General features: G+C 39.8%; 1 protein-coding gene and 2 long non-coding RNA genes across 3 annotated transcripts; 1 reads left to right on the forward strand and 2 right to left on the reverse strand.

The window, feature by feature from the left end:
* Positions 1 to 610: 610 nt before the first annotated feature.
* On the forward strand, positions 611 to 25,748 carry lamb4 (laminin, beta 4). Its single transcript, XM_084396664.1, has 36 exons — positions 611 to 723; positions 841 to 920; positions 2,096 to 2,143; positions 3,135 to 3,292; positions 5,235 to 5,370; positions 5,461 to 5,534; positions 5,639 to 5,827; positions 5,921 to 5,984; positions 6,639 to 6,853; positions 10,544 to 10,664; positions 10,791 to 10,979; positions 11,120 to 11,275; positions 11,881 to 11,993; positions 12,087 to 12,166; positions 12,259 to 12,391; positions 13,175 to 13,471; positions 13,562 to 13,747; positions 13,845 to 13,954; positions 14,265 to 14,385; positions 14,499 to 14,676; positions 14,770 to 14,913; positions 15,232 to 15,463; positions 15,552 to 15,709; positions 15,860 to 16,084; positions 17,757 to 17,974; positions 18,080 to 18,176; positions 18,254 to 18,608; positions 18,777 to 18,934; positions 19,088 to 19,287; positions 19,369 to 19,554; positions 19,762 to 19,906; positions 22,254 to 22,461; positions 22,584 to 22,719; positions 23,004 to 23,174; positions 23,351 to 23,504; positions 23,599 to 25,748. Exons 3-36 carry the CDS (start codon positions 2,104 to 2,106, stop codon positions 23,736 to 23,738), a joined length of 5,487 nt encoding a protein of 1,828 aa, XP_084252790.1. The 5' UTR covers positions 611 to 723; positions 841 to 920; positions 2,096 to 2,103; the 3' UTR covers positions 23,739 to 25,748.
* On the reverse strand, positions 13,167 to 15,497 carry LOC311282703. The gene is made up of 3 exons (XR_014625975.1): positions 15,224 to 15,497; positions 14,085 to 14,119; positions 13,167 to 13,947 (listed from the first exon to the last, which is right to left on the reverse strand). It is a non-coding gene; the product is annotated as an uncharacterized lncRNA (long non-coding RNA).
* LOC311282702 lies at positions 15,869 to 22,382 on the reverse strand. Its single transcript, XR_014625974.1, has 3 exons — positions 22,246 to 22,382; positions 20,015 to 20,104; positions 15,869 to 16,001 (listed from the first exon to the last, which is right to left on the reverse strand). It is a non-coding gene; the product is annotated as an uncharacterized lncRNA (long non-coding RNA).
* Positions 25,749 to 25,783: the final 35 nt, after the last annotated feature.

A 25,783-nucleotide genomic window follows, 5' to 3' on the forward strand; every position in this document is an offset into this window, starting at 1 on the left:
TCAGCTAAACTTTACATCTATTTAACACCATTTTTGTATTATTTGTTGCTTAGGACACCAAGTTAGACAGCCACTAAAAATAGGTGCATGAAAGCATTTTATCTAAAGCATTTGCATTGTTCCCAGTCAATGATTTTTACAATGATTTTTTGGTAGATGTCCTGAATTATGAATCAAGTTCTCACTAGCCTGTATCATTCAGTATAATACGTTCCCAAACATTCATTGCATTCTTTCTTCCGAAGAACTGCATTGTTAGTAGACACACCTTCTAAAGCAGTAGTAGACTATAAAGCATTTAATCTAAGCAAGTAAACTCATGTTGCTTCAAATTCAGCTTTTTGTCAAACACATTTCTATACTCTGGTGGGAAGTGTGTGTGTCCTGCAATGAATCTACCCATCATTCCATCTCATACAGAATGCTGTATTTTGTACATGACAAGCATAAATCAACTTTCAATGCAACATAATCCCTTTTTTCTCACACAGCCTTGGGGCTTTTCTTCCTTCTCTCTCTCTCTCTCTCTCTCTCTCTCTCTCACACACACACATGGGAGCTCAGGTGTGTCTTTACAAGCTTCAACTTTCAGAGTTATTACTGCACAATCCATGACTGGCAGCTACAGGAACGCGCGTACCCACAAGCCCGAGACCACAACACGCTGAGATTATCAGCAGAAGACCCCGTCGAATCAACTTTAAACTATCCGTCCTGGTCAGTGTAAGTGAGATTGTGGAATCGTTGAGTCATTTTTTGTGTAACCAGCTGTGCTGCAGTTTTAAGAATAATACAATGAGGTGTAAAGTTAAAGTCAGCGCTTTGAATTGTTCTCTATAGAATACTGGACTATGATGGATCTTCGGTAGAAGTTCAGACAAGTCTTCAACCACATGCTATTTATCTTCAAATCTGCAAAGGTATGTGTAAATATTATGTTATAGCTGATGTAATGATTTCTTTGGTATACTTTTTATGTAACCATTGTGGAATGCACTGTTATTTTTTTATCATTCAAATACTATTATAGTTTTTATTCAAATTTTAAATTAGGTTTTATTTTCCGTTGTACTTTTTTTGTGTGTTATTTTTATTGTTAATGGGCATTTTTTTAATGTTAGCAACTTTTATTTTATAATTTATTTTATTGCATTTTAAAACAGTAATTAATTTTAGTCATATTAATAACTTAACCAAGTTGTGTTTTGTTCTTCCATCATATTTAAAAAATATTAAATATTTTTGTTTATTTATTTATTTAGTAGGGACATTAAAAACAATTATCCCCTCCGGACATCACTTTTTGTCACTACTGTTTGTCTGAAAAATTAAAAGTGAAAAAAACATTGAGGGATAAACTCTCCTGTCCAGATAAAATAAGTAACATTATATTAAATTTGAGCACAATTTGATTGACTTTAATGTAGTACCATCTAGTCTGATGGCAGGACGTAGTTGCATGGCAATTACATAAATATCCAATTTTTGCTGTCTTCTGTGTTGCATTGGCTAAAAGCAAACTTAAGTTCGAAGTTTGGCTTGAATGATTATCTTGTTGTTGCATGTTTTAAATTGCTGTTTCGTCACACACAAGACTTGAACAGAAGTTCTCCTGTAAGTTTGGCCTGTAGTCGAATAAATACATTGTGGCTTTTCTTGAATGAAGTTTGACTTTGTGGTGAATGATCTACTCTGTTAAAAAATACTCTTCTTTGTGTGTCATAGATGTACTGATAGGCTCTACAGAAAAATTACAGGCTCATCTCACACTACTGTAGTCAATGGATGTCTTTTAGAGCAGTGCTTCTTAAATGGTTTTGCTTCAGGAATTAGATTTTATATTGAACATTAAGTGGACTCCCAACAGAGTCCCAAAATTGAACGTGCTGAGAGCCTGTAAGTCATAGGTGTCCAGCTGATTGCTTATACTTGAAATTTACTCGTTTTGACACCTTGCTTTAAACCGGTAGCAAACCTTGAGGCAAGGGCTTTGTTTATTGAGACATATTTCTCACATTGATTTTGTATCACATTCCTCCTCCTCCATTCATTCATCCATCTTTTCTCTCCCCTCGTGCACCCATCTGTCCTATAGGTCCAGCAATGCAGATCCAATTGGAGACATCAGCGTTCCTGCTTCTCTGTAAGTCTGCTCATGTCTTTGACATTGCTGGAAGCTGACAGTGAAATTACCCTATATGAGGCCAGTCATATAGGAAACGTGTGATCACTTGCCAACTTTGGATTGAAAAACTTTTTGTCTTTCAAGTTTCGTTTTTATTTTTGAAACTAAGCTGCAGTCTAGTTTCTAGAAATAATGAGGGATTATGTTCTTATATAATTATTTATAATTAGTATATATGTATATTATAATTATGTGCTGTAGAGTTGACGTATTTTTGTAGGCCAAATTTTCGAATTCCACAAATTTTGTACAATTATCCAACGGAAAAAGCCAACTAGAAAAATCCTAGTGGGATTTTGTTGAAGGAACCAGGGTGATGCTAACTTCCGTAAACCAAAATTCTTCATTACCGCAGTGCTTTACTCAATATTAATGTCTTGTTTATTGAATAGTTCACTATAATCTAAACAAGAGCACTCTTTCTCATGTGATATTGCTTAAATATAATCGCTATGGGTGCTTTCTAAACACAAGAACTTTGAAAACGTATCTTTTGCATCAAATCAGTGGTTCAAAGTCACTTGATTTCAGCAAATGAGGCTTCGTTACTTCTTGAAATGTTTCAGAATTCCAATAGTTCACGCTAGATGACAATTGGTTTATGAAAAATGTCATTATATGTTTGGTCTGTACTCTCATTGGATTTATAGCTTCATGGCCAACAGGTGTTTTGGTCCCTTTTACTTGGGAAAAGTATATATTTTAAATGTGTATATCTGCTAATTTGTTTATAGTGTACACTAGCATAGAGAGGTCATCAAAGTGAACATACATGGACTAAAATAGCTAATTTAATGGGAGGGGCATTCTGATTGAGCATTTGATTGGACACAAATTTGTGGTACAGGACAGACAATTGTGGTACAGAGTCATCAATATGCAGCTAACTTTATTACTTGAGGTTTAGTTAATGTGAAATCTGCAATAACTGAGCATTTGTGATTTATAGTGATAGCAGCTCCAGTCCGCCTCCAGGACGAATGTGTGGGGAATTCGTGTTATCCTAACCTCGGTGACCTCATGGTGGGCCGTGCCGCCCAACTCACTGCTTCTTCAACCTGTGGCCTCTACAGACCGCAAAACTATTGTATCCTGGGATACCTGGAGGTCAGTTGTAAAAATCGCAACACTTCAAGGGGTCTGAATGTCAGTGAGGGGCAAGTGTTTTAAAAAAATGTATGTCTTCAGAGTATTAAACCAGAAATGAAAATAGAGTTGCTCCCAGAACATTGCTTGTTGGATTTTGCAGGGTAAGACTTCTCTGGGATTTGGTATTACACTTTACTTTGAAACTTGAAAAAATACTTTGAAAATTGTCTTTAAAACCTGACGAAAATGCATTACCCTCTGGAATCTGAGTACAGTGGAGCAGTGTTTGCATAACATCTTCCCAATCCAAACTACCCAGAATACAGTTCCATCCCAAAATAGTCCCTTTTCAGCACCCACACTAAGATAAAAGAGACGGCATGATTTTTCCCTTTTTTTCAGTGTGGATTGACAGCACTCTGGCCAACCCTTTGGCTAATACATACTACAGACAAGTTCTGATGTGCCTTCCTGAGCTGTCGTATAGGTCATTACCTCTTCTCTGCCACAAGACTAATTTATGCCTGTTTCCATATTCCCCTTTCCCCCCGCCCCATACCTTCAGCCCTGTCTATACAGGTGATAAAGCTGGTATGTGGGTGTGTCATTTAGCACTCATTTTGTATATTTACAGTATTTTTCTTGGCCTGAAGAGACCACCGCAATGGTTCTTCCAATAACAGGCAATATAAATAAAAGGAAGCTGCAAAAATACTGAATGCATTTCGGTTGGTTTCTCAGGTGTTAAAATTAGATTATTAATGTGATGGACAGCTCTTGTTCATACATGCCCGCAACTCAGACGTACCCCTTGCATGTCCCCCCTCATTGTCCCTACAATATTCTGCCTTACTTCAGAAAATGCTTCTGAATTTTTGCCAGGAGACACTAATTATATAGAATAATACATTACTGTGTAGGAGCTTCTGCGACTTACTCCCAGCTGTATGAAGTTTTTAAAGGAATAATTCACTTGGAAAATCCTATCTTTATTTGTTCATTTTCTCATGTTGTTCCAAGCCCATAGAAGTTTCTTTTTTCAATGGAACACAAAAGGTGATTTTTTTTTTTCTGAAGAAGAAGAACATCCTGGTGGGTCTTTCCCATATAATGAAATTGAATGAGGACTGTGTCTGTCAAGCTCCAAAGAAACCCCATAAAAGTAGTTTATAAGACTCTAAGCACTATATTCCAATTCTTCTGAAACTTTTCACTGGTTTTGTGTGAAGAATAGTATGAAATGTAAGTCATTAATCACTGAAAATCTTGCCATCCGCCCTTACTGTCCTTGGCGAGTTCATGAGGGAAGTAGTCAAGTCCAATCTTAATCAGATCTTTTCAATAAATCAGTTGATCCTGTTGACTAATTGATCTGGGGTGTGCCAAATATAGAAGATCTGTCATTTACCTTGTCATTCATAACATAGTCCAGCTGTTTCCAGAAACCATAGTTCCAACAAACATTCGCAAACATCATCGCAAAGTTGTGTGATTGACCTGTGACCTGTGGTTAGAAGCATAATTTCTTGTTAGTATGGCATGTGGACTTTTCCAAAGATCATTCCTTTAAGCAAAATAATCGGTATCTTTCATTCCATACATTTCCATAAAATTTCACCACTTGATAGACGTCATTAATAACAGTTATATTTTTTAACCAATGGGATGTGCAACAAAGTTACTATGGTTTTGGGAAATAGTCGTGACTAGCAACTTCATTTCTCTAACAATGCATCGTTTTATGGTAGTTGAACAGCGAGTTACATTGTTGTACGAGAAACGCACCACTGAATTATTCATTTATGAATCTGATTAAATTCTCAAGTTCAGCTTATTGACCAGGCATATCAGCCCAATGGAAAACTGGTGAACAACAACTTAAATTTAGTTGTTCAGCACACTAAAAGTGTTACATATTGCCATTTAATAGATACTATTGCCCTTTATCTAAAAAATTTAGAATGAGCGCAAGTGCTTCACCTGTGACTCCAGGAGCCCCTACAATCTCCACCGCAATCCCAACAGCCACCGCATAGAGAACATCATCACCACCTTCCAACCTGAACGCAAGATGAGGTGGTGGCAGTCTGAGAATGGTGCGTAACTTCTTTGCATGAACTCAATGGACTCTTTGTCATTAAATCCTTGTTGGTATCCTGCATTTAGACTTAATTTTAAAATCCTAGGTGTGCATGAAGTCAGCATTCAGTTGGATCTGGAAGCAATGTTTCAGTTTAGTCATTTGATACTGACATTCAAGGTACATTCAGCGCTTCCCATATGACAAATCTTATTCAAATAATTTAATTAATTGATATTTGGCATGTGATTCAGCAAACTTTTTGATAACACGCTCTCAAACAGAGTTTCCGACCTGCTGCCATGTTGGTCGAGAGGTCAAAAGACTTCGGGAAAACCTGGAAGGTTTTCCGTTACTTCGCAGAGGACTGTGCCAACTCATTCCCCGGCGTCTCTGAGGAGCCAGCAGACAGTCTTGATGACCTCATCTGTGACAGTCGCTACTCTGGGGCAGAGCCATCCACCGATGGAGAGGTATAGTATCAGAGCAATCCTAAAATAATCCAATAAGACTTAAATTTAACATACATACATTTCAGGTTAATTCTTACTGTGCTTTCCATCCAGGTGGTGTTAAAAGCCTTGGATCCAAGTTTTGACATCCATGATCCATACGACTCTACTATACAAGGTTCATGTCTCATTGAAGGTGTTGTTTGTTTTAGAAATAACACAGTAATTTAGATGTCAAGCCAGGATGATGCCTAAAGGCATGTCCAACAAGTGAAAGGCTTTGATATCTAGATGATGAGCTCATAGTGTGCTAGACACATTTAAAAAAAATTATCTGTAAAGAAAATTTACACTGTTTAAACATGTCATATCATAGTCTGTTTCATTGGTTCTCACCTGGGCTTTTTTCAGGACCCAGATTAATTAGAGATGCAGTTATATTAAAATAAGTATCAATTAGCCAATAATTATAATGGCCGATAATTGATAAATGGCCAATATTAAAATTCCATATTATTTTGTCTAAATTAAAAATAACACGCTAAAAACTCAAATTAAATGCTACAAAATCATTTAGATGTCAAAACTTTATAGTGTACAGTTTAAAAGAAAATGCATAATCATTTTGAGGTTTGCTAAAGATTAAAGAGAATTAATAAATTATGTATTTTTTTAAACTAACTTTAAGTGAGGAAATCTAAATGTAAAAATAGAGGAAATGAGCTGCACAATTAAATATCCAATACTGATAAGTGAAAAATGTGTAATATTGGCCAATAACAGATACATTGCCGTTATATCATTAATATCAGTTACTTCTTATGGTCCTCAGAGCTGATCACCCTGACGAACCTGCGAGTAAACTTTACCCGTTTGATCACCCTGGGCGACACGTTGCTCACGCGACGGAGGAGGAACCCACAGGATAAGTATTATTACGCCCTCTATGAGATGGTCGTTCGGGGGACCTGCTTCTGCAATGGCCACGCCAGTCAGTGCGTTCCCGTGGGCGGCACACGTGGAGACACCTTCAGTGAGCCTGGCATGGTGAGCATACTCCTGCAAGAAAGAAAAATCACATATGAGATCTCCTTAATGTCTGAACTCTTTCTCCTAGACAGGAGGGTTTAAATGGAGATTAATGGATGCATTACTTTTCTTGAGACCCTATATAGTCTCTAATGTATCTTCTTGACATTTTCAGAAGAGATCTTAATGTCTCATAGTGTGCTCAGATTGCACAATCATGAAAAGTATATATGAAATCAAACATTTCTCATCCAAATTCTTTCAAATTTTGACGACCATGAACATAAATGTCTATGTACTCTCACTGTATAGGTCAACAATTTGTCTCATTTATATATATATTGGTGAGGTGGACAACCGCCCAAACTTCAGCAATACCAATCAGATACAACCATAACAAAAATGATGTATAAAATACCACAATAAATGTATCTCTCCTAAACAGTGAGACGTAACACTCACCCATTACTTGTAAATGAAATCCATCCTCCGATCCTTTCCGGTTCAATGACCTCCTCATGCAGTTGTGTGTCCTGCTTAAGATGAATGAGCAGCTCCTTCTCTATGGCAATAGATGCAAGTGCAGAGAGTCGTGTTTGTCCGGTTGTATTCCGTGAATACGTTTTGATGCGCTTGAGAGCTGAGAAAGATCGCTCAACTGATGCGGTGGACACTGGTATGGTCACGATCAAGCATGTGAGGGCATAAAGCTGTGGCATGCTGACTGCAAGCCCTGTGCTCCTCAGAAATGTCAGTAGGTCACTTGGACTCTTTCCCTGAAAGTTTGTCATGCTGTACATCACTTTGAGCTCAGCTTTGAGTGTGCCCAGGTCAAACTGTGTGCCGTAGCTCTCATACAGGCTCCTGAGCTCTGCTTCGGGAAATGTCTGCTTGAACTTTGCAAACAGCTGTGCATCCAGCAATGCAACAAACAGTAGTCGCTTGTGATCCTCAAATCGATTGCTGATTTGTGTAATGACGCTGTCGATTAGTGCTGTGTGTAGCTGTCTGTAGTGCGCGCACACGTCTGTTTGGCCTCTGCCTGGGCTCGGCTGTCCCGCGGCCTCTGCCGTCCTCTCATAGATGGCATCACATTTTCCACGCTCATCTTCAAGAATCTGGCAAAAATCTGCAATTCTGGACAGACTGAATTGCAGATCTAAGCTCTTATTTTGCAGTATTCCGAAGAGCACATCAGCGAAGTCCTGATGTGCATTGTGTCCTGATGCACAATGTACCGTTTGACCAGAAGCTTGACCAGCTCAGCTCTTTTGTCATTGACCGTGCCCACCAACCTGGAGTTAAAGTTCCATCTCACCTGAGAGACCCGCGGCAGCCACCTCTCTTGTGCGCTTGGGAGAACGTGTAAAAAATCCTCCCAGATGCGCAAAAAAATTTTTTTTGCAATCCTTCATTTTTTATGCTCCCTGAGACATCACAAGATTTAATATGTGCATAACAGTGCACAAAAAGAGCCTGAGGAATGTCTTCTTTTACACGCGCCTGTACTCCATTAAGTCTGGATGCCATTACAGCGGCTCCGTCATAACACTGTGCCACTAACTTTTGCAATCGTAGCTGCCCATTTCAAGTACTGAAGCTGCTAGATCATGAGCTCGTTTTTTTCCTGTGACATCCTCAAACTTAAAAAATCTTTCTTTTACTCCGAAATCAGTAACATACCGGAGTACAAATGACAGCTGTGCAGCGTTGCTGCAATCAGTGGTTTCATCCACCATAACTGCGACAAACTTGGTGTTGGTAATCTCTTTTTTGAATCATTTAGCACCTCAGCCACAGCATTTATGAGATCGTTCTGAATTTTCCCCGATGTTCCCATAAAAACGGTGGTCGTGGCAAGGTGGTGTTGCAAGTCAGCATCGTATTCTGATAGCAGAGGCAGTAACTCCAAGTAATTACCTCGATTCAGCGACTCATTCCCCTTGTCATGTCCCCTGAAAGACCATTCTTGCTGTCCCAAAAAGATGACACAATCAATGAGATGCTTCCGTATGTCCCGGTTTTTCTTCACTCTCTCATTGTGCAGACTTGTCTCTCGTCTCTGCTGGTCATCCAGCTGCAAATCCACCCTGGACTCACCAAAGGTCTTCAAATGTACCACCGCTGTGAGGTGACGCTCGGATGCCTGGTGTTTGATAGCTGCCTTGGTGAATCTATTAAGGCTGTTAAAACCTGTGCTGTTCCATGTTCCCTCACTGATATTAAAAAGCAAACATGGCCAGCAAAATAGCTTGTTCCGCTCAGTGCTAGCAGTTAGCCAGTCATAACGGTCGTAGTTTGATCACTACATCAAAACCTTTTCCGGCCTTGGTCAGCCCATCCAGCTTAGGTGTAGATCTTCCTTTTGAAATTATCTCTTTCTACTCTCCAAACGAACGCCTTGAAAAAGGCACACGAAGGAGATCGAAAACAGGATCGATAAGAGGTGTGAAGGCAGTGGCCATAGCTCAGTTCACTGACATCGCTCAAAACCCGCCAACATTTTTTCAAAAACGGTTGATGACATCAGCTGGGGTTAGTGGCGACACATCGCTGGCCCCCTGGGGCGTTCTGTCACTGTGCATCAAAATTTGATTGGCTAATGATACATGTCAGTCATAGTTATGATCAAATGGAAAATGGCAGCTTCAATGGAAGGCTAGCTATACTACTAGTGCTGGTCCACGGAGCTGTCATGATTCTGCCTTCTTGTCCTTGATTTTCGCTAGTCTTGAGGCAGGATCATGACAGACCCATGGTTTGTGTGCAAGCACATGGCCTTTTGTTTGGGCCATGTGCTTGTGTTGTCTGGTCACTTAACCCCGCCCCCTTGTTCTCCTCATTAGTCATTATTGTTTCATCTGTGTCACCTGCTGTCATTATCAGTTTCTCCCTATTTAATCCCCTGGTGTTTGCTGTCCTGTGCCGGTTCATTATCATACTTAGTGAAACCTTGTGAGTATCCTGTCAAGAGTATTGTCTAGAGAAAGTTCTGATTCTGTATTTGCTGTTTGTTTATCGGCTAGTTATCTGTCAAGTCATAGTTTAGTTTTGTCCTGTCTATGTTTTGCCCCCTTGTGGGTTTTGTTTTCCCTTTTTGTCTACAATAAACGTTGTTCTATTGCATACGGTCTGCATTTGGGTTCATCTCCTCCACACCTCATAACAGGAGCTGTGATGTGTTTTGATGACATATGGAAAATACAGCTCAGCCTCACAAAAAATAACCATATTCTTTCTGGAAATATATAGATATATTACTGTGTATATATCTATAAATATATATATTTTGACAGGGCCAGCAGAGAAGGCCCTGATGGCCCTGACAGCCCACCTCTGATATATATACATTGGTGGTGTTTGTGGAGATTCCCCCCTTCTATGTAAAGCGCTTTGAGTGCTGAGAAAAGCGCTATATAAATGTAATTAATAATTATTATTATTATTATGTTATTTCTATAATTGTGGAATATAGTCACATTCTTTACTCTTTAGACTGTTTCTGAACAAATATGTATTTATATAAACATTTTTAGGGCAGTTAACAATAATTACTACCCGTCATGCTTTAGTGTAGGTTTGCTCTACTTTTATACAAGCCTTTTTTTATATTAAATTAGTAGCTTACGTTAAAGAAATTATCCATGCTTTATAATAATTGTGTCTGTTTTTTTATGATCCTTTGATATTCACCTCTTTTTGCTCAAGGTGCACGGTAGATGTGTTTGCCAACACAACACCGTAGGGTACAACTGTGAGCTCTGTCAAGACTTCTACCATGACGCCCCCTGGAGGCCAGGGGGAAAAACAGACTCAGATGTTTGCAGAAGTAAGCATACTCAGCCAGACTATTGATAAAGATTAGATAATAATACATAAAATATATGCACACACATTAAAACACACTGGGAGTAACAATAAAAAGCCATATGAAACTCCTCTTTTAATGTTTCAGGATGTAACTGTCATGGCCATTCAGAGAAGTGTCACTTTGACCTAGCACGCTATCTGGCCACTGGTGGGGTTAGTGGTGGTGTGTGTGATGACTGCAGGAATAACCGTGTAGGATCTCAGTGTGAGCTGTGTGGGCCGTATTACTACCAGGACCCTCAACGTTCTGTGGACGACCCCAACGCCTGTATACGTGAGTGAAAAAAATCCTCTAGACTTACAAATAATTTATTCCACTAAATGTTTTATGTTTTACATTGTTGACCTCTAAAGTAATACTTCAGGAAGAAAGGCTACTTAGAGGTTTCCAAAATGTCTCTATTTTATGCCCAGCTTGTGAATGTGATCCTGATGGCTCAGTGGACCGTGGTGTGTGTGATCCAGTGACTGGCCAGTGTGTGTGTAAACAGAACGTTGAAGGAGAGCGCTGTGACCGCTGCAAGTTTGGGTTCTACGGGTTCAACCGGGATGACCCTAGCGGCTGTCAGTGTAAGTGTTCATTCACCCACAAAATGGAACTTTACAGAGACATTTCATACTCAATAGCGTGTAAAACTGAGTTTGAATAGCTAAAAGTCGGACTTACGGTTAAGCGGGACATCCATCTAATCTGGTGTCAACCATACCTGCTGAAAAATCCAGCATAAACCAACATGAATTCCATGTTGGTCCAGGCTTGTTAGAGCTGGTCTAGCTGGTGGACCATCATGGTCAAGTCAAGTCCCATTTATTTATAGCGCTTTATACAATACAGATTGTTTCAAAGCAGCTTTACAGTGATAACAGGAAAATGATGAGCTCTCCTCTGGCCAGTGAACAAATATGGTGTGATTATGATTCAGATCGGGATAGCATAGTCATGCTGTTCTCAAGCAAAACTGGTGTAGCCAGTAACCAGAACCTCATACTGGTCCCAGCATGCAAAACTTACCTTATGCTGGTGACCAGCAATGATGGATTTTTCAGCAGGGATGTGAGGTCGCAAGGTCGGGAGTTTCGAATATCTGAAAGTCTTTGTGTTCACCTACTTGCAAAATGTATGCATTCACCTAAGCTTTTATCAGGTCTTTCTTCATTCATGTATACATATCCAGTGTGCAGGTGTAATTTCATGGGAACGATACGCACGGACAACCCTTGTGATCAGACCACAGGAAGGTGTATTTGTGAGCACTTTGCTTACGGCCCACAGTGTGACCAGTGTCTGGTGAGCTGAACCTCTCCATCAGACCACAGCGTCTAAACTTAATAATTTACACTTGAAAATGTTAATGTTCTACTATGATTTCCAATTTCCTAGCCAGGTTACTGGGGTCTGGGAAACACAGTCTATGGCTGCTTACCTTGTGACTGTGACATTGGAGGGGCCCTGAGATCTGAGTAAGATTCTCAGCAAACCACTTACCTCTGCAGCAAACCACATACCTCTGATTAATTGTTTACAAGACAGTATGCATATACTGTTTACACAGATGTTCCCCTGTGGATGGCCAGTGTGAATGCAGGCCTAACATGGTGGGCCAAAAATGTAGTGATCCAGCCCCTGGATATTTCCTGGCTCCTCTTGATTTCTATATCTATGAGGCTGAGAATGCAGTGCCTCTGGTAAGAGATTGTGATTGGCTGGATGTGATTTCTGTGCTAATTTATATTCTATATTTGCGGTCACACTAGACTTTGAGCATGCAAAGTTTCTATGGACACTGCAATGGTCACAATATGACATTTTTAAACACATAATTCAACATATACTACATCTAAAGTATAAAGTGAAGTACAATCTACTTCACTTTATTGCAAAACCACAATCCTACAAATTTAAAGTTTGCATTCTTTTAATTCAGCTAATATGTCATGCCATGACATGCCATGTCTTTTGGTCAAACGTCTTCATATGATATGAATTCACAGGGAAGAGTTCACCACACTTGGAATTTGAAACAACCAAATTCGCATGAGCTTACATTTCCTGTCTCCCGCATTTGGATACATATGAATGGAAGTCAAAGGAATGAAAAGTGTGGTGTGACCGCAACTTTATTCATTCATAAGAATTAAGAGACCCCATGAATGTGTCAAGGTCAAAAAATCTCTTAAAATAAAGTTAAGGCTGGAAAATGTCAAGTGGTGTAACTTACTAAAACATAAATTTATTTAGGAATTTATAATTCATGTTATTTTTATAAACATTTTTACCTTGAAAAAAAAAAATATATATATATATTTTTTTTTAAATAGGTGTGCACTTGTATTTGGGATAAGGAAAATATGTTATTACTTTTTACTTCTTGTTACACCACATTATAATTTTACATTGTATATTTAAATTTTTTAAGGTGATTTAACAGAAAAAATGTAAATACTTCAGCTTTCATTTTCTGCTTCCAGTCGGCAAATTCTCCATTTATTCAGGCCCCAACAACAGTCTACCTCCCAGAACAGATACCTGAACGACCAGCCAAGCTCCCTCTATGTCCCCTTGCTCCGAAACCCTCCCCAATACCTAATAGAGAACCTGAACCTCAAACGGTGAAGCCATCTTCAACCCCATACAACCCCCATGTCACCTTGCCTGTCTGTGAACACTACTTCAGAGAGAGGGGTTATGACTTCAAGATTAGTAATGGAAGGGTTGTGGTGTACAAACCTGAGAAACGGAAAAGACGAAGACGAAGACAAGTCCAGGTGAAGCTTGAAATGACAGATAAACAAACTGTCCAAGTTATAATGCTACAGAATTGAATCTGATTGTCTTACTTGGTTGTTCCCATGCAGAGGACAATCCCCTTTGAACCAGGCTCATCTCTACAGATCATCCTGCGAGAACGTGTCTCAGATCAGTCTGTCACTTGGACTGGACCAGGTTTTGTGCGAGTTCAGGATGGGGAAGGACTCAGATTTACTGTCAGCAATATACCAGCAGCTCTTGATTACTATGTAGTTATCCGCTATGAACCAGAGGTCAGCCAGTCCTTTCAATCAATATTTGAATATCAACGTTTGTTTGAAATGTTTTGGTCTATTTCACATTTATGTATTCTAAACTTTATCTTTGCAGTCCACCGATGATTGGATAGCTATTGTGAATGTTGTCCCTCTTGGATCAGGGGATGGACGTTGTCAGAATGACCCATCCGACAAAGTGTTTACTCTTTCAGGCTCTGGAAGGTGAGAAGATTTTTGTTGGGTTTATTTTTGAATGTATATAACAGATATATTATTAGGTTTCTGTCGACTGATAGTTTACTAAGGTTATATTTCACCCAAAAATGAGTTTACTTACACATAGTTTACTTACCCTCACAATGTCCCAAACATATGAAATTCTTTCTTCTGTAGAATGGAAAAGAAGACATTTTTAAGTGTTAGTCAATGGAGTCGAATATTTTTTGAACTCCAACTTTCATACTATCCTTTATGTACTATGTTTGTACTATTCTTAACCATAAATACCAAATAACATTTTTAATATATACAGGACAGCCACTCTGGGTCTACCAGTGTGCCTCAATGATGGTAATAAATACTATGTGGACGTCGCTTTTAGAAAGCAGCACAAAGCAGGCCCTCAGACCAGCTCATACATCCTGATTGACTCTGTAAGATTTCAACCAATCCAAATAATTGAAAATAGAATAGAAAACTACTAAACAAATTGCTTTTCTTTCGTATATTTACCATACTTATTTACCCCTATCAACTTTCACTCTAGTTGGGCCTCATTCCCAAAGTGGACTCCCTCCCAAACTTCTGTTCGCAGTCACATCTATCTCAGTTTCAGCAATACCGCTGTATTGAGTTGGGAGCACAGGCAGGAGAGCAAACCCTATCTGAAGTATGTGAGAAGCATATTGGAAGCATGTCTGCCTTTATTCACAATGGTGCAGTGGGTGAGTATCATCTAAAAGTACACCACTGATATACACAAGATTCAAATTCCATGTTACTATATGTATACTTTGTGTATCTGTATAAATCAACAGCTTGCAACTGTCATCAAGTTGGAGCGTTTAGCTCATCATGCAGTAAATTTGGTGGACAGTGTCAATGCAAACCTAATGTTATTGGCCGTTGCTGTGATTGCTGTGCTCCTGTGACGTACGGGCTTGGACCCAATGGCTGCTCACGTAAGCCATATTCTCTCATGTCATCTCAGGCATATTGTGATCATCTATATTTCAAAGTTGACATGAAATAATTTGACTTAAATTCCTACTGTCCTGATATCATGAGTTAAACAGTTCTCTTAAAATATCAGATATTTTGATCTTTTATGACATGGTATAATTCAGGTTTAGTTTTAGATCATTTAAATTTAAAATTATTTTGAAAATAAACATTTCAAACCCATATGAAATGTGAAAACAAACAAAAAAATGTAAAAACATGGCACTTGTGCAAAATTTTTTATCTTGGACATTTGTATTTTTCATTGACCTTTCTAGCATGTGACTGTGATCCATCTGGCTCTACTGCTGAACTGTGTGACCAGACAACTGGTCAGTGCCCGTGTCGAGATGGAGTAACTGGCCGTCGATGTGATAAATGTTACCCTGGTTACTATGGGTTTCCCCTGTGCAGACAATGCCAATGCAACAGGTTGGCTGACATCTGTGACCCCATCACTGGAGACTGTTTGTACTGCAGGGAACACTCCACGGGACCAAACTGTGAAAGGCAAGAGAGGATTTGAGATCAAATTGTTTCAATCAAAATAAATAATATTCACTGGAATTTAGATGCTAATGGTCTTTTTCTGTCCCAGCTGTGAAGATGGTTATGTTGGTGACCCTGTCTCTGGGCAGCCATGTGAGCCATGCTTATGTCCAGATGTGGATGGAAGTGGACGTTTCTTTGCCGTTTCCTGCAACAAGGATCCGTACTCTGGAGCCTCAAACTGTGAATGTCTGCCTGGACATACAGGTCCTTGTTCACGTTCACTCATAGCATTTTCGAGACCATCAAAGAGTCTTCCAGTAACCTGTTTGATGTAACGCACAGTTAGGGAACTAAAGATACAACACTGTTTAAAAAAAATCACTTATTTTATAAATCTTACCCTTTCTCTTGCAGGCCAACACTGTGACTCCTGCGCTCCTGGTTATTATGGTGACCTGAGGTTGCCAGGTGGCCGATGCGAGGAGTGCTGTTGCAACAATAACATTGATTCTCAAGATGGTGATGCATGTGATGCTGTGACTGGCGAGTGTTTGCGCTGCATACACAACACAGAAGGGCCGCGATGTCAAAGCTGCAAAATTGGATACTATGGCAATGCGCTCGCTCAAGACTGCAAAGGTACAGGTTTTGAAATGTTTTAAACTCAAATGACAGTCATCGAAAATCAATGTGGCCCTTTCAGTTTTTCAAATAAATTGTCAAAGGGTACCTCAAAGGGTACATTCACTAAAATGTTTCCCTTTCTACCAGCAAAACAACGACACTGCAAAAGGGAAAGACAATGTCATTAAGCTTTTTGTCCCATTCATAACTGATGAAGAGAAAACTGTTAATGTGGCCCAGAATATAAACATACACATTTTAATGTTTATGTCTTGATGAAATCAAATGAAAGTAGCAACAGATATTTTCTTCCGTATTGTGATGTAAGGGATAATTCTAATTAAAAAGTAATACGTGATTTAGTAGGTGGTTATTTGGTTATAGATTGGATTTTGAATTGTGGGCACTGCAACCAAAAATGAATGCGAGCTTGTAGTTGATTGTAGAGATGTGAGTTTTGAGTGGACTAAATGATCGACATATGTCACCCAAAAGAAATCTGTTGTTTTGACCATAAGATCAAGTTATGACATGCTGATTAACCATTACAAGGTCAAAAAATAATGGATGAATCGTTCACATTAGCACATGCACAAGAGCACATGCAGCGTTAAGAGCTGGAAAGACCGCCATAACTGGCAACTCCGCAGAGACTGGATATGTTTACACAAACAGCTTTTGTTTCAATCGGACTGAATTCATTCTGATTGATGAATCTGAATGTATAGTAGTTTACATGAACGCTAAACATCGTGATGTGATACATTATCGGGTGATGTGCGCGTTTATAAGTCAAAAGATTCAAATCGGAATAGATTTTTTGACATGCGCACACTGCACAAATATACAAAGTTTCCCGCTGTTGTCGCTTAATAACCATTCTCCTACATTTGTTCTTTATTTGTTTTAAACACCAGACTTAATATTTATCCAATTCTGGTCATAATTTGGAGACTATGAACATATGAACCGTTATGCCGTGCTGTTTGTATTTATCACGCAGTAAAAATGCCCAAAACCAGTCGTCTGTGGATGAGAATCTGAAACAAGGACTGGTGAGCCGTTGTCCTGCTTCACTTCACAGATGTTGAGTGAAAGGAGAATTATAGAATGACAGGACACTCATTTATATGAAACTTTATTCATCAGGAGAACAGCTCGTTCAGCGCGTCATACGTCGTCCTTTCAGTTTCGGTTTTCAATCGATCAAGTGTTTACATGTTCTCTCGATAAATCACCCTTTTCAATCCGATTGAAATTATTTGTAATAGAGCTGCCACTTTGAGTTTGTAATGGGTTATGTTATAGCCCTACTTGTTTTAAATCTTTTTATGAAATATCCGTAGTGATTGCATGATCATATCACCGTATTTTTTACCGCCATGCGAGCCACAAATTAAAGCTTGGCGAGCTGCATGAGGCTTGTGAGCCATGCAATGAGTAACACTGGTGTAGAGTTACATGTAGAGTTACATTCAAGCTATTTTAAAACATTTTTTGTTCAAAGAAAAAACTGTAATTTTGGTGATCAAAGATAAGTTTTAAGGGTCAAAAGTATTGACTACAGGGGGACTTCAACAAATTACAAATTTTGGCATCAGATATTTATTCTTGAGTCTTTTATATTTTAACATGGCACTAAAACGCCTTCATAAACAACATTGGTCTTGTTTTTATTGTATACTAGAGTGTTCTTGTGACCGGAGAGGCACAGATGACAAAAAGTGTCCACCTGGAAGCCCCTGTTTCTGTGACCAGGAAACCGGCGAGTGCCCATGTCGCAAAGGTGTCAAAGGAGCCCTTTGTAATGAGTGTGCGGATGGATACTGGAACCTGGATGGGGAGTCTGGGTGCGAGCCTTGCAATTGTGACCCAGAACATGCTCTCAACTACGTCTGTGAAAAGGTCAATACTGTATCTTGTGTTAATATAATAATTCATACAATAAACTTTTCACAATAAGTGTCTTATCACAAAGGGCTTCAACTCCTTCTCTTAATGTCCTCCCAGATCACAGGCCAGTGTTTCTGCCAGTCAGAGTATGGAGGCAGAAAATGTGATGAGTGTGGGCCGAATCACTTTGGAAACCCAGATATACAGTGCATATGTAAGCTATTATATGCAGTTTTATTTTCTTTCAAGTCACTGTCTGCTGACTAAAACAAAATCTCATCCTTCCTTTAGCTTGTGACTGTAACATGGAGGGCACCATTTTTCCAGCTTGCGACACTTACACGGGTGAGTGTTTGTGTAAGCCAGGGGTGACAGGCCTTTTCTGTGATGAATGTGCCCCGGGTCACGACACCAACTTTCCTGCCTGTGAACCCTGCCATGCCTGCTTCCACCTCTGGGAGAAAATCATCTCAGATATGAGACTAGATGCTGAGAGGATAGAAACTATGATGCCTTGCCCTGAAGACTATCGGCCTCCATCTGATCTACAACACTTACAGAATTTGTTGGAGAAGTTGCAGAGTCTTCTTAACATGACTGCTCAGGATGAGCTTGAAAAACTAGAGAAGCTCTTGGCACGCATTAGGTATTGCAATGTCTTTACACAATTTAATTAACATACTACAATATTTCTAGGTCAATGACATGATGCTCATTTTATTTTAAATCTATTAATTTATTAAAATATACTGTATACAGTAATCTTTCTACAATGAAAGCCTATATCTTGCATGGTATTCTACTAACTCCTTAGGAATGAAACGGAGACCATTGACCCAAACATAATCATTATTGATCCAACCGTACTTCTCAACACTGACATCGACAACATCCACCTTGAGTTCAATAGGCTGTTGAAGAATCTCAGAGAGAAGGCAAAAGAGGTTCCAGTGACAGATGTAAAAGCTAATGGTTTGTGTGTGAAAAGTGTTAAATCTCAATGAATAACCACCATTAAAGTTGTTATGGCTGAATCATACTGTCATTTGTGAACAATATCATTACAACACTTCAGTTTGGCTTTTAAAGGCGCTACTATGTAACTATTGTGTGTCATTTCTTCAGATATTTTGAATAAGATCAAAAAGCTCTACGACGAATTCACTGACAGCGTGAAGAAAGTGGAAGCGGCTAAAAAGACCCAAGAAGCCTCCAGGAAGACAAGACAAAATGCCACATTGGAACTTGCAAAGTGTCGCATAGGAGAAATGGATAAGCTGGAAAGGAAAGTGAAAGCTCTGAGCGTTGCCAATCTCAACGAGGAGGTGAATGAAGAGTAAAACTTTGGTTTTGTAAAAAGAAAAAAGAAAAAAGAAAAATCACAGTGACAAATCTTTCTACCGTAGGTCTGTGGGGCTCCAGGTGATGTAGAATGTGAGAAAGCAAAATGTGGTGGAGCTTTGTGTGGGATGTGCGGGGGGCCGGCCTGTACGGGGAGTTTACCCATAAGCCTCAATGCCTCCAAACTGGCAGAGATGACTGAGAAGAACATCACTGCTCTGCGCAGTAAACTCAAAGAAGATGATGCGAAGGCATGTCAAAAACTTACCAGGACATTCCTACTCTTACATACTCTTATGTATAATTTTTGAATACATATACTTTACTGTTTTGTAGTTCAAATTTTCTATATTAGGGTATCCAGAGGAACTTAAGTTGTTTTTCAGAAGCCACAATATCTTTCTTATCATTTTATCTTTAACTTGTAGACCTCATTCTGTTTTCTTTTCTATTTACAGCTCATGAACACCTCAAAAATGACTAATTACATCAAAGATCAAGCAGAGGAGCTGATGAATAAAATTAATCAAACTAAGAACAAATATGAGAAGGAAAAGACTGACACCAAGAACCTCATAGAGAAGCTCAAGAACTACCTAAGAGGTACTGCATCTAACAAATCACTTGCTTGCTTCTGTTAAAAGCTAGCCTGGTCTTTGATCATATCCAGTCAAGAAAAGTAATTGGGTAGTTATTTTTTCATATACTCACCTCAGGTCACTCTCAGACAAATCAGAAGTAGTATCTTCATTTTGTGGAGAGCAGAAGCAAAAGCAGAGCTCCAAGCTTCTCTTTTTCATTCTACAAAAGTAGACAGTGACAAGTGTCAATGACAAAAGTATCATTGATATTCCTTGATCATGTGAATTGAGGAATTTAACTTACCCTCAGCTATAGCACTCAAATCTTATTCACACTTGTGCTGCTAACCTAGTGTTTTACAAAACATATTTTCCATATACAATACAATTCATATTTTAATATGAATGAACGGTTGTTAATGCATCTGTTTAGACCAACACAAACATTTGCATGCCGTCAATGCAATGTTTTTTTTTAACATCCAATAATCTTTGGGGGGAGGGAGTGATGCGGTCACCACCTCCCGAAGAGCAATCCCATCCATCTCCGGGTCGCCCGTCCTAGGGCCACTTACCCCTGGCTTTGCCGCCCCTCTTGGCAGGGGCCTGGACGGGCGGGGCGGCCTGCCTGCGACTGGCTCCTCGGCGCCGCTTAGGTGGAGGCTGCTGCTGCAGCGCAGGAGCGAGGGCAGACGCAGGAGGAGCAGACTGAGGGGCCGCAGGCAATGGGGTGGAGGCAGCTGACCACGTTAAGGAGTTAAGGAACCTGACTTTGTCTCCCTCATGTCAGCTAGACACAGCCAGACATGGCGTTCCTGGACCACAATCGTGGACATCGCACGACCCACCGACTGCACGGTCACCTTCGTTGCATGAAGTGCGAGGTCCGTCGCGGCAAGAAGTTCCTGAAGAACTTGGGGATCATGACCACCCTCGTGCAGGTCCTTCAGTGCCATGGCCTGATGGACTTGCAACAACACCATAGCGTGTATGGCAGAGGCAGCTTCCCCACAGGCTTTGTAAGCCTTGCTGGTTAAGTCCGACGAGTACTTACAGGCCCGGGAAGGGAGACACGGCTCTCCTCGCCAAGTGGAGTTAGGGCACAATTGCATGGCAACGGCCCGCTCCACTGGCAGGATGTGCATGTATCCCTTAGCCGTCCCATCATCAAGGGTGGTGAGGGAGGAGGAGCCACCGGGACGGTTTCTGGCAGTGAAAGGTGCCGTCCACAACCCAGTGAGCTCCTCATGCACCTCCGGGAAGAAAGGCAGCGGGGTGGGTTGCTGAGAACCAGCGCACGCCACCCCGAGATACCAATCGTCCAGCCTTGAGGGCTCGGGACACGGTGGAGGGTTGGCGGCCCGGGAAAGCCGATCCTGTTGGCGGCCCGGGAAAGCTCGGGCACCGCTGTCACGTCTGACCCACCCTCCGATGCAGCGATCGACATCTGGTCATCATGGGGAGCGCCGAAGGAAACGACTGGTACACACCTCGTGGATGGTCCAGCATCCAAGTAACGGATAATCCAGGTAACGACTGCATCCAGAAACACACTTAAAAAGACGCCCTATACCCTTGTAAGCTCTTTTAAGGACTGCTCTCTTTGGTGCTGAAGCACACAGGGGAACGGTCGCAGCGAACATGAACAGGAATGTGTACCTGTCGTGCGCTGTCTCTCTCGCTGGCGATCTTACCAGCCGTAAGAACAGCCTTTCAGCTCTCTCACAGCTCACCTTACCAGCTGCAAAAACAGCTTTTTTGTTTTGCTCAATTTTGCTCAGACTGGAGAGGTCCTGTTGAGAGCTCGCTCGTTCTCGTAACACTCTTCTTTCAGCAGAGTACACAGCATCAAAGTGCTCGGCTCCTGTAATCGCACCTGCTGCTCATTATATAACTGCGCTGCGTGGCAGAGCAGCTGTTGCAAATGATTGCACGCCAACGTGCATTGGCTCGTTTAGTTTCACTCTGAGTAGATTGGCCTCTCTAGCGAGATTCCAATTCGTCGGTCACGATGCACGTCGATAGTGACCGACTGATAGGGAACAGAAAGTTGTGCACTGCATGCTGCCTTTGTGTACCGCTGTAATTCTGCTTTTCCATTAGAGCCACTTACTGTTAGAGAGTAAATTTGCATTCTTATCTAGCCCATCTGCAAATTTTTTCACATTAGTCTGAACAGACAAAACGTGAAAATCGATCCAAATTTCTGTGCTAAAAACAGCTTCATTCTGTCAAATGTCTCCAGATCATATAAATTTGGTGTGGCATGAGGAATTTTAAGATGAAACGACTACTTAAGTTTAAATTTACAATAAAATGAAAATGTACATTGTAAAATGTCAATTTAGTTGAGTGTTGTACCTCAACAGATGAGATGGTGAGGCCAGAAGACATTGAGAAACTGGCCAATGCTGTGTTGTCCATTCAGCTACCTAAGTCCCCTGATGAGATCAAGGACATGATTGAGAACATCAAGAAGATCTTGGCAAACATCACAGACTTCAACGATGATCTAGAGCACTTAGAAAAACAAGCCAAAATTGCAGAAAACCTGAAGGAGAGGGCCAAAGAAATCTTGTGAGGCTGTAGTAATTAATTCTATGTCTCACATCTGTAGTTGAAACTATTTCAGCATGCTTTATAAAGCTAAACCTGTCGTCACCAGCATCACTAATCATGTTTGGTTGTTGTGTAACCAGGAACAGAACCAAGACAATTGATGTAAGGGAGATAGAGAAAGTGCTGAATGATACAGAAGAGCTCAATAACAAGACAGTCAATGATCTGTATGAGGTTGAAGAAAACAATTACGCTATCAGTGGCAAAGTTAATGAGGTAATGATTTATTTTGCTATACAATGCATGCATGCATGTTTAAGGAATCTTTCAATGAGTGATTCTGTCATTCACTCACCTTCATGTCATTTAGACCTGTATGGTGTAATTTCTCCACACATCATGATGTCAGACATGTGGTCCACACCATTTTATTTTCTGTGATCTATCCCTTTAAAATTAATACGAAATTATAGTTTAGTTTATTTTGCTCTCAGTGTTATCACCTATTTTATCACCAATATACTGCTTAATAACAATATTTTCTCATCAATGTTAAATAGACTGAACCTAAACTGAAAAACATTGAGGACAATTTGAATTCGACTCGAGCCAAAAAGTTACTGGATGAAATCCAGGCCTTGAAGAATAAGACGGAGATGAACAGAGCTCAGGGGAAGGAGGCCAAAGATGCTGCCAATGCAGCTCTCGCCAGTGCCAAAGATGTCAACAAAGTAAGTCTTACAAGTACATATATTTTATGTAAATATGCAGTATGTCGGATGTACAAACATAGTTACTGTTTAAAAGTATAATCGTAGTAACTGGTCTGGAAAGATGTTGCAGCTGCCTTTATTTAGCTAACCGTAACCAGTTCTGTTAAGAGTTGATTGCTTTTCTACATTTACAGGATCTTGAGGAACTGAAAGAGCAGTTTGAAAAATTAAAACTGAATAGCACAAACCAGAATGTTAATGAAGAGGCTAATGAACGTCTAAAGAACATCACAATGGAGGCAGAGACGCTGGCTAAATATGTGGAAGATAAAATGAAGAAAATTGAAGGTACAATATCATCAAAACAGAGCAGTATACATCTAGATTTAATGGTATGACGGATTTCGATATGTGAAATGTTTCTTTATCCTTGGTGTTTCAGACTTGGAAAAAAGGATTCTGGATGCAACTGAAAAAAAAGAGGAAAGGATGAAAGATTTGGAGGCACTCCAGAAGGAGGCAGATTATTTGAAGAACTTTATTGTTGACAAAGTGGAAAAATATGGTCTGTGCTCCACTTAAGCCTGCAAGGGTTTCCCATCCTCAAAATTAGAGGAAGCATTTTTAGTGTTTGCCATGGGAGAATGCTGAAGGCAACGCAGGACAAAACTGCCTCGGACTAGGATTATGGGATAAATGCAGCTCTTTTATCTTGATCATTTAAGACAGGGTTCCTCAAATCCGGTCCTGGAGCGCCACTGTCGTGCAGAGTTTTGCTCAAACACTCATCAAACTCACATACCTGCAATTTTCTTGTAACTCTGAAGATCTTGACTAGCTTGTTCAGGTGTGTTTGATCAGGGTTGGAACTAAACTCTGCAGGGCAGCGGCCCTCCAGGACCAGATTTGAGGAACCCTGATTTAAGGATTTGCTGAATCTAGTGCTACAAACTGGTTCTCATCAAGCACCAGGAATGCTTTATGGTTCTGTCCATTTTTTAATCTGATGCTTTTCTTTAAGTATTTTCTTTATAGTATATTTTTAGCAAATTATGGACAGTCCTGTGTTTGACAATGTCACATAGGGAATGTACAACCCTGACTGTCCACTAGAGGATGCAAGAGTAAAATTAAAAATGCCAACTACATTACACAAACCATGCAGCATTGTTTCCTGCACTGCTTGAATCTACAGTGGCACAGCAAAACAAATCATAATTTACTCAAGTTATGAGTTTGTTGAATTGAATGAGATTGCATTGACCTGGATTACCTTGCTCCTTTTACTTCATCCTGCATTAAGAACTTAGGTGTTTTCTGGGATCAGAACCTCAAATTTGAAAAACAAATAAATGCGGTGATTAGTTCCTGTTTCTTCCAGCTATGTCTTCTCTCTAAGATTAAATCCTCTCTGTCTGAGAACGCCTTAGAGATTGCTATCCATGCGCTCATTACATCTCATTTGGATTACTGCAACTCTCTTTACTATGGCATGACCAAATACTCTATTGCTCGTCTCCAATTAGTACAAAATGCCGCTGCAAAGTTCCTCAAAAAAAAACGTAAATTTGATCATGTTTCTCCAATTTTGAAATCGCTGCATTGGCTACCTGTGCATTTTAGAATTGAATTCTCTTTGTTTTTAAATCTGATGATAAGATGATAAATGATAAGAGACTTTTATCTGTCCCCAGATCACAATTAAAGAATAGAGGAGATAGAGCCTTTGCTATTGCCGGCCCTAGGCTGTGGAACAGCCTTCCGGTTTACATCAGATCGGCGCAGTCTTTAATTGTTTTTAAATCTTCTCTTAAAACCTACTTTTTTTCTTTAGCTTTAATTCATTGTGAGCTTCTATCATGAATGTGTGGTTTTGCCCTGGTCTTTGGTCAGCCATGTTTGCTGTTTTTAAATGTGCTTTATAAATAAAAACAAACTTGAAACTTGAATTGAATGAGATAAATAATGACAAAAATAATTTTTTGACGACAAAACCTATTTTTTAAGTGAGTTGTCCTCACTGAGTAACAATGATTCTTATGAGCCAGGTTTTAAAATGAATCATTTAAAAAGACTCATGAATTTAATGTTTGATTTAGACTGACAAATCAGAGATGCATATTCAATTACTGATTGATTCAGATTAGCTTAGTCTGAGCTATTTAAGCATATTCCTATAAGCTTCCACCAAGAGTAAGCAGTTCAAATGCTTTTAAGTATTTTCATTGTTTTTGGTGCATGGTTAAGTAATTAAAACCTCAGCGTTACTTCCAGAGTTCATCTCTACAGCTGCTCCATGCGCAATAAGATAAGTCAGTCAAGTTTAGACGCCTGCTGCTTGTGGAATGTGTTTGTTTGTCTCTCGCAGGAGGTGGAGGGTCTGTGCTTTTGTCTTGCGGTGTTAATAGCCTCTCTGTTTACTGTTGAATTGCAAAACCAAAGGTAAAGGCCCACTGATGATATTTCATTGATCTGTCTGAGTGGATCTTCCCCCATTTTTAGCTACTTAAGTGTTGTTGAGACATTTTATCTGAGATCATTTCATCTTCACTTGTTTTAAAACAATAAAAAAATGTGCAGTTGTTACCTTATAGTTATTTCTACCTGATCTGATTCTTAAAAATGAC

This window comes from Rutilus rutilus, assembly GCF_951802725.1.
Source record: "Rutilus rutilus genome assembly, chromosome: 23".
Lineage (NCBI taxonomy): Eukaryota > Metazoa > Chordata > Actinopteri > Cypriniformes > Leuciscidae > Rutilus > Rutilus rutilus.

Excerpts from the sequence above, each read along its gene's own strand:
- lamb4 (XM_084396664.1), top strand. The coding sequence starts at position 2,104 with ATGCAGATCCAATTGGAGACATCAGCGTTCCTGCTTCTCT. Across the intron at positions 11,994-12,086 it reads CACAGTGTGACCAGTGTCTG|CCAGGTTACTGGGGTCTGGG; the intron begins GTGAGCTGAACC and ends CCAATTTCCTAG. Across the intron at positions 19,555-19,761 it reads TCAAAGAAGATGATGCGAAG|CTCATGAACACCTCAAAAAT; the intron begins GCATGTCAAAAA and ends TTCTATTTACAG.